Here is a 15898-nt window from a genome sequence, read left to right as displayed (position 1 = left end):
ATAATTTTATATATAATTTTATGTATAATAATAATTGGAGAACGATTATACGTAATCACCAATAAGTTTATATATAATTTTATGTATAATAATAATTGAAAGATGATTATACGTAATCACTAATAATTTTATACATAGTTTTATGTATAATAATAATTGGAGAATGGTTATAAGTAATCACCAATAATTTTATATATAATAATTGGAGAATGATTATACACAATCACCAATAATTTTATATATAATTTTATATATAATGATTGGAGAATGATTATACACAATCACCAATAATTTTATATATAATTTTATGTATAATAATAATTGGAGAATGATCAAACACTATCACAAATAATTTTATATATAATTTTATGTATAATAATAATTGGAGAATGATTATACATAATCACTAATAATTTTATATATAATTTTATGTATAATAATAATTGGAGAATGATCAAACACAATCACCAGTAATTTTATATATAATTTTACATATAATAATTAGAGAATGATCAAACACAATCACCAATAATTTCATACATAATTTTATATATAACAATAATTAGAGAACGATTATATATAATCGCCGAGGGATTACGCGTAACCTGCTTAATCACATTACCCTGAACATATATATATATATAAATACTTTTCTCTTAGAACAGTATGCGATTCCCAGAATCCCGCACGACTATGTAAATATATACATATATATACACCAACACTCACACGTATATAACACAAAAAATATATATATAATATTTCTAAATATTTATTATCATATTAATATATTCATATATTTATATATTTTTACTTCTCTCCTAAATAACGTTCAGTTGCCGCATGTAAAACTAACTCGAACGTAAAACGCCCTTATAGGCCTGGCCTAGCGTACCAAAGTACTCCCTCCTCTCCCCATCCACCCCCGCACACACACGCCCGTCCCCATAAAAAAAAGAAAAAACAACCGACGAGTCCAAAGACGATTTTTTGAGCGGCGGCTCGCAAACCGCGCTTAAAGAGAAACGAAAAGAATGTTTCAAAAAAAAAGAAAAAGAAAAAAAACTGAAAATAAGGCCTAGTCATAGTACAGCAGTTCACTAGCTATAGCGTGACCTCTGCCCCGGTGAGAAAATACGTTGCAAGGACGAGTCAAACGGAGTCCTCCGATTCTGTTGCTAAAAGCCCCACGAACACTTCTCTTTCTTTCCGTGTAAATCTGTCTGTCTGTCTTTCTGTTCTGTCTCTACCGACATGTTTGTTTGCATCTCTGTCGCTCTTTCCCCCCGTCGGTCACTTTGACACCGAGGTGGAAGAACCGCGATCGTCGTGTCGCGTCGCTCCAGTTTCATTTTCATTTTCTGAGCACAAACACTGTCAAGTAGGACTGTTTCGAAGCGGAAATACTTTTTAATTGCCGGCTGTAGCTAGTGTGTCTATCCTTTCCAGACTTCCCACGACTTTGCGTCCGTACAGCGGAAGCCTAGCGCCAAGAGGGCGATCACGTTTGATGCGTTCGACAGTCCCTGCTGTATTCTCAGCCCTCTGCCACTCAGGCCAGTCAAACGTGCCAAGGTGAGTCTCTCTTTTTTTCGTTTCTTCTGTCTCCTCTCGCGGTCTCCTTGAGTCAATTAACATTATCCTCAATAGATATGCGTTCGGAAGTCGTTGGGTGGGTGTGTCTTGTCTGTACCCCGATTACCTATTACAATATTTCGATAATCTGAATAAACGAGCATCGATTCTCTTAGGAATAATAGAGTACAATAAATGTAAACCTAGTGTTAAATTCGAGACGACATAGGTGTAAGGTGGGTTCTTCAGTGGAGTGTGTTTATTCGATTAATTCAATCACGGTTGATTAGAGTTCTGAGAAATGTTACGTAAGAACGTGTGTAGGCTGTTCATAGTGATGTCCTTGATTTGGAGATGTTTGATGTAACTTGATTGATTGGTTTGTTTTAGAAGTCTATTGTGGGTTGAATATTAATTGTGTAGAGTATGGTTGTTTGTTGATTGAATAGAAATTATAGTAGGGTAAGGGGTGATAGAGGGTTGGAAGTTGAGGTAGGACTAGTCTTCAGTCTACAGCCTTCTTGTTAAGATAGATAGTTTACGTTCAGAATGAGTAGAATCTTTGTTTCAAAAGTTTGATTAATCTATCTGTTCTATAAATTAGTACGTATTCATCTTTTAGTTTCTTTGACTCCAAACTCTTCACTCCAAAATTCCTTAATCAATTAGTCTACAGTCCATATTCTTTTATTTTCTTTGACTCCAAAGTCTTCAGTTCAAAAATCCTTAATCACTTCATCTACTCTATAAATTAGCAGTACTATTTCTGCAGTACATATTCCTCTTGTATCTTCTTTCACTCAAAAATCTTCACTTAAAAATTCCTTAATCAGTTCATCTATTCTATCAGTCTACAGTACATATTCCTCTTGTATCTTCTTTGACTACAGAGTCTTCACTTCAACATTCCTTAATCACTTCATCTACTCTATAAATTAGCAGTACTATTTCTGCAGTACATATTCCTCTTTTATTTTCTTTTTCTCCTATTCTCTTGATTAACCCTCCTTCCTCCCTCCCCTAGTCCGACTATTCTCCCATTCAGTTTCAAGTATTAAACAAATTGACTCAAAGGCTCGCAAACTCACTATCAACACCCTCAAACTAGTACAACTCTTGGAATTGAATCGCTAAGTTTCGTCTCAAAAGTCTTCGAAAATTCTATAATCAATCTCAAATAGCTCGAACAACATATTATCATCGCTAATGATCTATTCATCAATGCCACGGCAATAGTATTAAGATGCCCATAATGACTGCATAATACATCTTTAATAAATTCTTCATTTTACAATGTCAATACCCAATGGCTTGAACGGAAAGTTTAGCGTGTTAAATCAAATTGAAAGAAAAGAAGAGAAACATATTACTATTTTATTCTTTCGTTGTTTCTGATGCAGTTACAGTTAGAGGCGCAGTGGACAACAGTGGCTTGCGGACGCACGCGCGATCAACTCGAAATGACCCGAGCCGCCCGGCGATTTCTCAGCAGCCACGGTTACCTGCCGCTGCGTCCCCGTTCCCTGAATTTCTGAGAGCGTTTCTACAGCCGTAGGAGCCTCGGTCGCACTTCGTGGTACAAAGGAAAAACGCGACATTGAACTAGTCGTAGTTTAAAACTATACGGCGCTTCCGTTTAAGGAATATGGCCTTCTGTGTTTTTTTTTTCTCTATCGGATATGAATCGATCGGATGAGCTTAAAGGAAAAAGCAAAAAAAAAGAGAATAGAAATCTATTAGTAAATTTTTACATCGACTATATGCACGACACGCAAAGTATGTATCTGGGAATACACGCATCGTGTGAAGGTTTCACCTGTAAATCGGCGTTACAGTCGGATCGAAGTTAACTGATCGTCTAAAATAACACTAGAACTACCGAGCACTGACTTTTCGAAATCTCTATAGAAACTCTAAGAGTGCGTCTGTCGAGACTAATTGAGAATTCAGTTTGCGCATCGCCGAATCAATCTCTTTAACCCTCTGTAGGCCCATGTAACTTTGAAGTCACATATCAGTATATTGGTACCTTGTTGATTTATTTCATTCTGCACTCGAAGTGGTGAATGAAATTAAGTAATCAGATAAACTTTTATACACATGAAAGTTTAATGTCATTGTAACTTGAAAGTTACAATATATATTCGTTTGATGAAATTATTGAAACTATTGAATACATTGTTAATTCGTATTCATATGTGGATATCTATTAATTTTGTACTGCGTAGATTTTGTTATAATGAACAAAAATTCGGTCCATAAAGGGTTAATAACCGTCGATTTCTTTAACAACTTGCGCTGGAAATTAATTCAGAGAAATTAATTAACCTTTTGCACTCGAGAGTTTCTCAATGGAGATATTCAAGATTTTCTGACGAGATATAGGTGATGTTGTTTGAAACTAATTTGACGATAATTCATAGATAAATTACACAACAAAGGTGTTTTATCTATATATTTCACGTAACAATGCAAACTTCAATTTGAAATATTAAATATTCAACTTCATAGTTTTGTATCAAATCATGTGACTGAGTCACCTCTCAAATGCAAAGGGTTAAGAAATCAGAAATGGGTCATCGTTAACCCATTCGGTGGTTCTAGTGTTGAATTCACATTCGCAATAACCATCGTTCAAACTGTACAAACAGTAACAAAGAGATTCGAATTCCAAAAGACATGGGTCCAGAGAGATCTATTTGATTTCGATCCGATCGCAAGCGCCCACGGTGTGTATAGTTCAGTAAAGTTTCAAAGGAACCACGGTGCAACCGATTTTGCATCCAAAAGAGGGGATGTCACGTGCTTTCCGGGCACTCTCGTTCACAGTTCGTCCAACAGACGAACGAACGAGCGAACGGGAGCAAAGCGAAAGACACTTCTACCTTTTTCTTTTTTTCTTTGTGGGTGATAAGACGTTGCTACAAGAGGCACTCGCGCGCACTCCCTGTTACCGGAAGAACCACTAAGAAGAGAGCTTCTTTTCGTGGCGTGCTGCTGTTCCAGACGCTTCCCGCTCGTCACTGCTAACGAACGGCAGCAATAAATAGTGAAATACATGGAACTCAGGTTCTCCGTTTAACGCAGACGTTCGCAGCTTTTTGTTCCCTTTACAACGAGACAACAGAGGGAACCGATCGACTCGGGAGCGAAGTTGGAACAGCACACTAAACGATACGCGCGAAGGAAATACGTTATTTTTTTAAATCGCGATTACTTTGTCGTCTGTATAACGGGAGGCTTGCATGTAAATCGTAGAATGGTAGATTTGTAATCTGATGAAGGAGAGTAGATGGTTAACAGTAGGAAAGGGTATGTAAATGAACGAAAAGGGTATCGACCCTTTCTTAGCGGTTCCTTTAAAAGAAAAACTATCCACCCTGCTTTGTCGAAGGTGTCTCGACGCATGCGGTGTAGCGACCTCTTGTCACGCGTGTACGAAAACGCAAGGACGAACGAATGAAATAATAGCCGGTTTATTTGATACAATAGTATATATTATATATAATATAAAACAAAAGCATTATTGCGGCCGTTATGTACAAAGAGCCTTTGTAACTGGTATTTAATTTACAACTGAATAATAAAGACGTGCTGAGAATCACACCAAAAAGTAAACACTTGTAATTCTTCCTTAAATCTCCTCTCCATACATCTACGGCGCGGCCACCGGTGACGGTGGCTCGGTTTATGCGGCCGGTAGTAGTGATACGCTAAAAATATGCTAAGACGTTACGTATAGCAGACCTGGACATAAGATTCCAATGCGCGAAGGGTGATGCTTCGAGCAACGCCTCGAACAGTTACACTTTCCGTTACAATTACCCTTAAACGTAACAGTGGATTTCATATCGGTAGTATCCTATTCGAATTACACTGAATGTCTAGTATTATCAATGCTTCGCTTACTCGAAATTAGTAAAAAGTATTCTAGAACGTTGGTTCTAAGATAAAAAAAACATTGTTTCAAGATACGAATCGGACCGACTCGTCCGAATAAATTAATGGTAGAGTCCGGTGAACATTCTGTTCGTATGAAGTGACTCGTTCGGGCGACCGCCCTGGAATAGATTTAAATAATGCCCAAGTCTGGCCGTATAAGTAAATAACGACAATTTAGTTTTCGGCGTACATCAGCGTGCTACTCATTCACGAAACTTGGAATGCCATGGAATGAATAAGAGGTATAAGTGCTGTAAATCACCAACTTGGTATTTTGCTCGACGAACTAGAAAAATCCCAATGGTTCCGTCTTGCGACTGGCTCTCTCTCGATCCGTCGTCTTGAGTTTCGTTCGCGACCACCACGTCGTTCGTCGACTTTTTCGACCGCTTGAAGACAACCCCGCGTTCGTCTGATACCGGAAGTGAAATTACAGAGCTTAAATGGTAAATACACGATCATCAAACAGTACAAACTGGACACGATTATCGATACAATTATGAGCGATTCCGATGAGCGTCGAAACGCAACCCTAGTGTTCTTATTTTGTTTTCTTATACGTGTGCCGTCGATCACGCGCTAATGCCATGTTAGAAATCAGGATTCTCCACGGCGGTGCTCTCTTCGTTCGAATATTCAGTTCGAATGTACAGTGCCACTGATTGCACTGCAGTCTTTAATAGTCCCCTGACCTTCGTTACCAATTCATTTACTACATTCTTTGTGGTCTGACCCCATTTTCTCTCGCGATTTCATCGCAACATCGAAACAGCGGAATATAGTTCCTCGGTTCTGCTGTGCGATCGTTTTTAGGGAATGTACGACGCTATTCTTTAAGTCGGCACTAATCAAATTCGGAAATTTTCATTGTTCAAAAGGAAGCCAATATTTTCTGAGCTCTACGAGTCTCTGGTAAATTTGATCTAATGGAAGAAGTTAGTTGTCGATTAATGTTTTTATCGAATCAATTGTTTCATTGCAACAAGCTATCATTGTAGATTAGGTTGAATTTATTTAATTGGAAAGTATCTTAGCAAAATGGCTACTGAGAAAATGAGGGTAACGACCAATTATGAAGTCTATGAACAAAAGTGTAATACTCGAGGAAGGAAACACAGTGTCACCAAGTATGCTATTACATTGTTTTCCACACAGTTTTTCATTTATTGAAATAATTGATATAAGACTAAATTTTAATTCAAGCTATGCAGTTCCGCAATCTATTTGAAACTGATTGAATATTCGATTATATATGAGTTTCTAGAATGCGGTGAACACGTGTCTCCATCCTTAAAGCAATTTTATATAAACAGTATGCTTGTAAGTGAACCCTGATTGCATACATGCCATTAAAGGAAACACACAAACTGTGAATTACTGAATAAATTTTCAAAGAATCGTCACACGTCAGGTTTCAGGTTTATTATGTCACCCAACCGACGGAGATATTACCTCCGCGTATTTTGTCACGGAGAAGAAGTATGCTGACACATCAAGACCCAAAGTGATCCTTGACTAGATGGCGATCTTTTCGAAAATTGCGCGTACGATATAATCCCATTAACGAATAGAATGTGTTCTTATTAATTAATAATCTCATTGTCGTTCTATTCCTACGTGTAACTGCATAATATAAAATCGGGGGAACTATATGTGTAATAGATAATCATAGAGGAACTCTTAGCTGATTACAACAATAGCTAAAAGGGGATTCGTTTCGTTTTCTTTCTTTCTTTTTTTTTTTGACTAGTACTACCGGTACATGTTGGTTGTTGGTTAGCATTTGCGAAAAGATTGCATCGAAAAGAAAATTGGTCACGCGTTACGAAGTATAAGAATCTCTATTTCGGAACGAAAATTCAAAATACACAGAGCGCGAGAAAAGAAACATTTTTTTCGGGGGGGAGGGGGAACAGGCGAGACCCTTGCATCGAGCCACCGGTAATGAAAAATATCGAGAACGTGCCGTACTGTACACACACTTCAATCAATAATTATCAAATAAAATCTTCGCGAACAGAAAACCATACGTTTCTTCATGATTCGAGTTCTTCATATTCATTTCCAGGATTAATGATACCCGCGGTACGCCTGACGTCGTATCGCGGGCATTTAATCACATTCAACACGACCTTCAATGAGCAACTGATTTCCATTAGCCGCCACATTTTTCAGCCTCCTAACAAAGTAACTTCTATAAAAAGTCTGAAAACAATCAACAAAGACGTGTAAATTCGCTAAAAACAAGTAAAGAGGTAAACGATTTCTCCTACTGTCTTTTTGAAAACGCCGGGGGAACAATTGTACATCATTTTCCCGTTAATACTCGGAGTTCGGACGTTGCAATTTCTCTTCGTCGCCCGTATTCGTGCTACCACCAGCTGTATCATCCAACGTTTCAGGATCCGCTAAAGTAGAGAATGACGATATTTAAAACATACTTAAGTAAGATGAAGTAGGAATAAATAGGCTTATTTAATTTACCTGGAGAAGGAGATCCTTTGACTCTGCAGGTATTGTAACTTCCACAATTTAAACACTTCAAACCTACAACGTGAAATTTGACCGTCGACTCCTGGAATGCAAAGAAATATTTCATGAATAACTTTACTGTTCAATAAATGAGAAATATATAAGTGAGAGATTCTACCTCATGGCAGTCTTTACAGAGAATGTCAACTTTATAATCTCTATATTCCTCTGGCATTGGCGTCAATGATACTTCCATGTCTAAAAATCTCCATAAGTCAGTCATATCTAGAAGAGACACTTGGCAAATAGGGCAAGCATAATGTCCTGAATGTAACAGTTCCTCAAAACAGCGGCTGTGCAGTAAGTGACCACATTCTGGAATGTGACAGGGTATACGACTTGTATGGATGTCCTCCAGACAAACAGGGCAATTTGAATGTGAAACGTTTTCCACACACTAAAAATAACAAACAGGTATTATTATATTATCATTCAGTTTAATTACCACTAAAATTATCTGCTCTTTTAATGTATGTAATGTCTCAAATGAAATGTAATAAATACTATTTCAAAAATATCAATACACATTGAATTTCATACACAGTATCAGATAGAGTTTAACAAGCAAAATTTTCCAATACCTTTAACTTCATTTAATCGAGCTCGCATTCATTACATACAATTAATGGAGCAAACAGTTTTATCGTCGCACAGATCATTTACCGTGTGTCCATTTTGCAGCTGAATTGGCAAGCACATGTTGCACTTGGCACAGTGGAAAAATCGATCGCGACCACCGACTCGACATATCCCACAACCGTCGCAGTGGTACTGATTCCTATCTTCGTCGTCGAAGAGATTACATTCGAGACATGTGTATTTGCCGAACCGACACTGACAGTTCTGGCAAGTAGCTTGTACCGGCTGACGGGTGTCGCACAGAACGCATATTAGTTCTGTGATTTCCTTTCTATTTACCGTGTGAGTTTCCCGCTCGTCGTGACAGAATCGACACGTGTATACCTTGCTGCAACAAGGCGTCTGAAAAGAACAATTCGTACGGAATTAATATCTAATTAAACATTATTACTAATTAGTCATTTCTAACGTGGATAAATTATAGAGCACATGAAAGACCTATACACTTATATATCTTCAGGAGTTTTTATTTATTTTTAATCTTATAACAATAAGCCTTGTTGGTCTTTTTTTATTTTGTTTATGACTAAACAATTAACCCTTTGCACACTTGATTTGACACAGTAAAATGATAAAATCTGATATTTAATATTGAACTTTGTATAATCCCTCGATACGTGAAATATTGAAATGAAATAGCTTTGTAATTTGGTACTTCTGAACATTTTTCAAAATTAATCGAAGAATGATATATTTTCAATAATATTATAATTAGACTCCATTCATGGGGAATTTGGAAGTGCAAAACTCAACAAAATGCAAATCACACAGAAAAATATATAAAATATCTAAAGTTTCAAATTTTCGTCTAACTGCTGCGAAAGTGTTCCTTTAATTATCCTTGTTCAGAAAACGAAGGTCTTCCATAATAATCCTATTAGACCCTGTATGAATTCGTCCTTGATCCTTAACCGCTCCGTCGCAGCGGACGCTTATAGGCGATCGGCAAATCCGTTTGGCGGGAGCGGTAGATTGACCATCCACGTGCGCAGAACACACAGCAGACACTGTCGGCTGCGGTTAGTAACTGGACGTCTATCGCACGTGGCAACGTTTTATGTTCGGTATTATTTATCAAATTTAACCCTTTGCACTCGAGAGGTGACTCTCAGTGCACCACTTGATTTCATGTAGTAAAACTATAAAATTTGATATTTAATATTATTATTTAATGAATCTTAAAGAAACTACCCTAAAATTAGATTTTCCACACATCCAAATTTTGCACTAAGGAAAATAAAAGATCTAAGGTATGTTATAGTATTTTTCATTTTCGCTAGGGATGCTATAAAAATTAGTTGCAGATAGATTACAAAACCATCTGGAGTTCTAGTGTTAACATTAGATCTTGAGTAAGCTGTCAATACATTGTTCCCCTTATTTTGTGAATAGATTCCTCGTTAAGTTAGTTGAAAAATCATCTATATCTCATAAAAATAAATTGAATATTTCTAGTGACAAATTTTTCTAGTGCGAAGGATTGAATTTCCAACGGTGTTCCCCACGCTGTACACATGTTTCAGCGAATAATTATTTTCCATGAAAATATTTCTAGTCGATTGTAACATCAAACAAAGTTGTCTGACAATATTGACCGAAATTACCGTAACGTGTAAGTAAGTACCATCCCCGTACGGTGTCTCGAACGTAATCGTTGCTTCTTCAAATGATAGGCCTATCTAGATTACCCACGATACCGTGTGTTTCCCCGGGCAATATTTGTAGAACTAAGATTTTCAGCGTCTTATCTCTCAACTTCCAGGTAAACAATGTGAACCGGCGTAAACGGGCGAGAAATCGAAATCAGGTGGACGACGCATGCTCCGTACCGCTGGGAAAGATTTGACTCGGTGTACGGGATGGAGGAAAATCATTAACACGTTCACTGCCACGAGAATTTTCGAACGTTTCGTGTAACGATACATATTCTTTCGTAACAAAGGCAAATGATATTAGAAATAATTATTAATCACTTGGCATCATAGAACACGTGTTACACTATCATCTAGCTGTTAGTGTTAGCAAGTATTTTTATTCGAGATCAGTTTTCTAATTGTAATTGTATTTAAGCAATTTTGAAGCTTCGGTCACCGGTGACCACTATGGCAGTCGACGTGTTAACACTAGGTTTACGGGCATTTATTGAACAGTTTATTCTATTGTTCCTGGGAAAGTTGATATTCGTTTATTTAGATTTTGGAAATTGTAGATGTAGAAATAGACAATCAGGATTCATATTCGTGTAATTGGATCAACGAAAACCGATTGAAACATTTACCAAATAATGTTTATAAAATCCAATATGCGTCAATTTCACGCGTTCCGTAAACCTAGTGTTAATGATCGCAGTAGGTGGTTTTATCGGGGAGATCAGTAGAGCAGAGTGAATACCTTTCTCTTTTTACTCGTGCAACGTCTTTGCTCTATTGAACATCTTCGATTTTTCTTTGTCTGTCTGCTGACTCGCGTTTAACACGTTGACTGACACAAAACTTCAACTATCTATAAAAAAAGACTCAGGTATCATATTGTTGTGTAACATATTTAAAACGGACAATTAGTTCTAATCAAATTTAATATTTCTTTAAATGCTGTGGTAATTAGCAAAGTTATATAGCTAAGAGTCTTCTCGTTATACACAATGTGTTAACACTCGAACTACCGATCACTTAAACTGACTTTTACAAATTTCTTTATAGAAACCATAAGTGTGTGTATCAGATAGATGACACTGTTCGAAATTTAACGATAATTCACAGATAAATCAAACAACAAAGCTATTTCATTCAAATATTCCACATAGCAAAATGTAATTTTAATTTAAAATACTGAATATTCAACTTCATAGTTTTGCTGTGTCAAATCAAGTGGTGACTGACAGTCACCTTTCGAGTGCAAAGGGTTAAGGGTTAAAATAGTAGCAGAAAATTCGTTATCGTGCTCAGCAAATTCTTTCTCCTATTTTCGTACGTAGAATTTCTGGAATTCATTTGAATATGTTCCTAGGAATATTTGTACGTGCTACGAAGTGAGTTTTCCTAGGCGACAACTTGCCAACCCTTCCCTCCGCTTTGCTGCCGCAGGATTACGCACGCTTTTTTTCCCCAGACAATACAGAAGCACAGATCGCCGCCAACGGCGCACGACATTTGACTTATATCGCGGCAATTGGTAAGCAACACTCTGAAAGAGGGCGTCCCGTTACACAACACGACGAAACATCATCGATTTGTTTTGCTATGTACACACACATGCACCGCGCACACACCGGAATGCACGTTCTCTCGCGCGCCAGTGAACTGTATTCTCTTGTGATTCGTTCCGCCCTAGACGAAACGCGTGGCTAAGACGATTCCCTTTCCTAGATGCGCGAGAAAAATGCGCGTGAAATCGTGACGACCACCGTCAAGTCCTTAGATAATGCGGACCGACACGACTGACACCGGTAATCGACAAATGACATGCCGAGTTTATGTGACACCCGTTATTATTTGGGTATAATATCATTGAATTACACATGATTTATTTATATTAGTTGAGATGTGTATGTACAGTGATTTGTAAAGATTGTTTAACAGGACTAATGAGGAATAAGATTGAGATATTTATAATTTGCTATGGAAATTAGGAAAGTAGATTTCTTGAGATTTGGAGAGATTAACAGTAGAACTACTGAGCAATAGGATTGAGCTATTTATAATTTGCTATGAAAATTAAGAAAACAGATTTCTTGAGATTTGGAAAATTTCTTATTGCGGCACAAGTGCAGAAATTCATTTTGAAATTTCTCACGAATGCTTCTTTACCATTTTACTAATAATTAAATTCCAAACGACTCCGCTTGTAATTTCTTTGAAATTCCACCCTCCTCGTTCCCTTGCGAAATTTCTATTTTTACCAGAATAATCTTTTTCCGCTCGTGTTGTTCTTCCGTATGGCGTGTTCACACTTACGCACACATGTGTATTGGATCGAAGGGGGTGCCTCTTGTAATTCCGTCCATCAACGTATGTTTATACGCGACGGGTTGGAGGGGAACGAGAAAAAAACCTCGTCCGCGAACGATTTCGGAATCAGTCGTTAATTGCGAAACCCCTGCGTCATTTACTGTATCGATTATCCGGCAAGTTCAAGGGTAACCGCGAAGGTATCGAATTCCGTATGCATCGGCCACGGTAATTTAATTTATTCAATTTTCCCCAGCGTCGTTGTAAATCCAGTTTCTTACCGCCATCGAAGCCGCCATTGTTCGTTTATGGCGGGCAAACGAATTTCATGAGAACACCGGCTGCGTGCGACGGCGTGGAGTCGATAATCGAAATATTAAATCACGCGAAGCAAATAATTCTAGTATCATTAGCATATACTAGAATATAATATATATATATAAAATATAATATAAAATATATATATATAAAATTCTAGTAAATTCTAATATATATATATATATATTTTCTAGAATTCTAGTATATATATAAAATTCTAGTGAATTCTAGTAAATATATACACACATATTTCTAGTAAATAACAACAAAAATTCTAGTAAATAATAATAGTTGGAAACGATAAAGTCTAGTTTCTCAAATCCACGAAAATTCCGGTCCTCATCAATGCAGGAGCGTTGTTACGCACATTAATGACATAATTAACCCTCAATTGGTGGCGTGCGTCACTTACGCGGCAATTTACCAGACAAATTAATCGTTTTACATAAAGAGCATCGATTAGCTCTTGTTACGCCGTGTTCGTTCGTATCGATGAACAAAAAAAAAAGGAAAATCATTCGAAAGAGTCCACGCGCGCGCGCACGGACACACGCGAAACGATGATGTCATAGGAGAAGCGAAGGGCTTAACGAGATTGAAGTTTACCGTCCTTCTCGGACACGTTCGGAAAATTTACGAACGAGATCTGGAAGAATGAGAGTCAGTGAAAAGAAGAAATGTCACGTAACATATGCAACGTACACTGGCAAACGGACGTATTTTGACAATACCCGCAGTCGGAGAGTTACAAAACTGCAACGTTGTATAAAACAGTTAACACATTGACCGCTGCGTCAGTCACGTACGAGCGACACGATTCCTCGTTTTACAGTTAAAAATTCGTTTTCACGGTGACACAGAACGGAGCGAAGGAAATTTCGTTGAGACGGTTAAACGATTAGTCGCTGCGCGACATATGTCGACTTTTCAGTTTCCGGTTGATTAAATGAATTAGTGGATTGACAGTAGAAGTATCAGCTTCGGAATGTCCTCGTTCGCGAGAAGGAACTGAATAACTACTCGATATTCTCTGGACAGAATTCCTAATACATAACTGCGGTGACCACACGGTTATCGTACATATATGCACATGTATTATTCTAGCACGTAATCACCGAATGAAATTACTTTAGACGCCACATGTCGAAAACCGAAACTCGCTCGGAATTCTTTAAAAATTCACGGTAAACGAGTTGAATTTACGCGTTCGTAATAGAAAAAAAGAAACGAGAGTAATAATGGAACAATAATGTATATTCTAGCACGCAATCGAATGGAATCACTGTAGACGCGACATGAAAACCGAAGCTCACGCAGAATTATTTAAGAATTAACAGTAACCGAGTTGATTTACGAGTTCGTAATAGAGAAAAAAACGAGAGTAATTAATGGAATAGGATATGTATATTCTAGCACGTAATCGAATGGAATTACTGTAGACACGTCGAAAACCGTATCTCACCGATGATCCGTTAAAAATAATCCACGGTAAACGAGTTGAATTTATTTACGCGTCCGTATTCGAGAAAAAAGAAAGAACGAGAGAGCAGTTTAATCGTGCGTGTGTGTAACGGGTGAAACTGCGGCGAGTGATCACCGGGGTACCGCGTGATCGAGATGTCGAATGCGGAGCGCCGCTGCGATTGCCGATCGTTAACGTTAGAAAGGAGCCCAGCGGAGGCATTCGGGAAGACTCACCACGAATTTCGACTTTCGTTTGTAGTGTTTGCAGCCGTAATCGTGGCCGGCGGTACCGACGGAGGACGGTTCTTCCTTCGATGTGGACGCACGTTCGCCGACGGTCCGCGCCTCGTCGTTATTTTCCATCGTGTCGTCGTTTTGATTCCGAAATTCCTGCCTCTTTCTCCGTCGACGTCTCCTCCTTCCCATCGACTCACCCGTCCTTTCCAGATTTTCTCGTCGTGCGTCCGATTAACACCACCGGTACACGGTTTGTTTGTTTAATTAACACGCTGGCGACGATTCCGAACGGGACGTCAGCAAACGAACGGAAAAAAATAAAATAGAGCCAGAGCACGCTCGGAACACGCGGCCGTAACCCGTATTCACCGCCGGCCGCCCTTGGGGAGATATATTCCTTAGGCGAGCACGGAACGGACCCGTCAACCCGAACCGACGTGAAATGGCTCGGGCCTCGTGTGCCCACTCGCGAGCAACAAATTCCGCCTAGCCATCGTCGCGGCGCCGTGTATACGGCTCTCTACGTTGCGCGAATGGACGACGGATTATCGGTGCAACGGAGAATGTTCACGAATCCTATTAACCGCGATGCAACCGTTCGGGTAAACAGAAATAAAACCAACGACGGATATTAGTTCGTTCGCTGCGTCACGGGAAAGACCGCGTGTCGGTACGGTGAAAAGCGTCGCACAATTTCGGGGATAAGCGATCGACACTAGCCACTTCTGACACCACTTCGCTTCGCCGTACTATCACCACGGTGTAATGATTACAACGGCGTACTGCGTTTGGAAAAAGAGATGCAAAACCACTGCCGGATGCTCGAACGACGGGACGGGGTACTATGGCTGCGCGCGCTTCCGGCCCGCGAATATTTGAATGTGAATAGATTGAAAAGAATTTTGTTATAGGGTTACTGATAGAATAATTCTATGAGTCAATGGAAAAATGTTGATTCTGATATTAGATTCTGCGACGATCTATTTGCGATGAATAATATTTGCATATAATTTAATGTGTTACGGATGCAAAAGTACCTAGGGCATATAATGCTATTTTCCAAATTAATAAACATTTTGTTGATAAGATATTAACTGAAATAATAGTTAGTTTAGAATTATTATTATTATTATTATGGTATGTTGTTCTTTATGTGTAAAAATAGAATGTTACTGGTTTTTACTTCTAGGGAGATTTAACTGGCAAACTGATACCGCGGGAGCTCCATGTTGAATTCTATGTTG

The 15898-nt window shown here is 38.4% G+C and overlaps 2 protein-coding genes across 5 annotated transcripts in view; one reads left to right on the top strand and one right to left on the bottom strand.

The window, feature by feature from the left end:
• Positions 1-5193, top strand: part of Myb (proto-oncogene like protein Myb) — a 70191-nt gene extending 64998 nt beyond the window's left edge. For 2 of the 3 annotated variants that reach the window (XM_031972206.2, XM_076369278.1), the window contains exons 9-10: positions 1450-1575; positions 2976-5193. In XM_031972206.2, the coding sequence (XP_031828066.1) occupies positions 1450-1575; positions 2976-3110 (261 nt within the window). In that variant the 3' untranslated portion in view covers positions 3111-5193. The remainder of the gene's footprint in view (positions 1-1449; positions 1576-2975) is intronic. The other variant, XM_076369279.1, reaches the window with a different exon arrangement.
• A 2039-nt stretch (positions 5194-7232) lies between these two features.
• Positions 7233-15485, bottom strand: Rchy1 (Ring finger and CHY zinc finger domain containing 1). Of its 2 annotated transcripts, XM_076369280.1 has the most exons (6): positions 14652-15485; positions 8713-9030; positions 8168-8446; positions 8002-8092; positions 7791-7925; positions 7233-7696 (listed from the first exon to the last, which is right to left on the bottom strand). In XM_076369280.1, exons 1-5 carry the CDS (start codon positions 14841-14843, stop codon positions 7837-7839), a joined length of 969 nt encoding a protein of 322 aa, XP_076225395.1. In that variant the 5' UTR covers positions 14844-15485; the 3' UTR covers positions 7233-7696; positions 7791-7836. The 2 variants fall into 2 exon arrangements, with proteins under 2 accessions (XP_076225395.1, XP_031828289.1); XM_031972429.2 differs by having other exon boundaries at positions 7233-7925.
• Positions 15486-15898: the final 413 nt, after the last annotated feature.

Source organism: Nomia melanderi, chromosome 7 (genome assembly GCF_051020985.1).
Source record: "Nomia melanderi isolate GNS246 chromosome 7, iyNomMela1, whole genome shotgun sequence".
Taxonomy (NCBI): Eukaryota; Metazoa; Arthropoda; class Insecta; order Hymenoptera; family Halictidae; genus Nomia; species Nomia melanderi.
The sequence above is the reverse complement of the archived record's forward strand: the minus strand, read 5'-3'. Positions and strand labels throughout refer to the sequence as shown.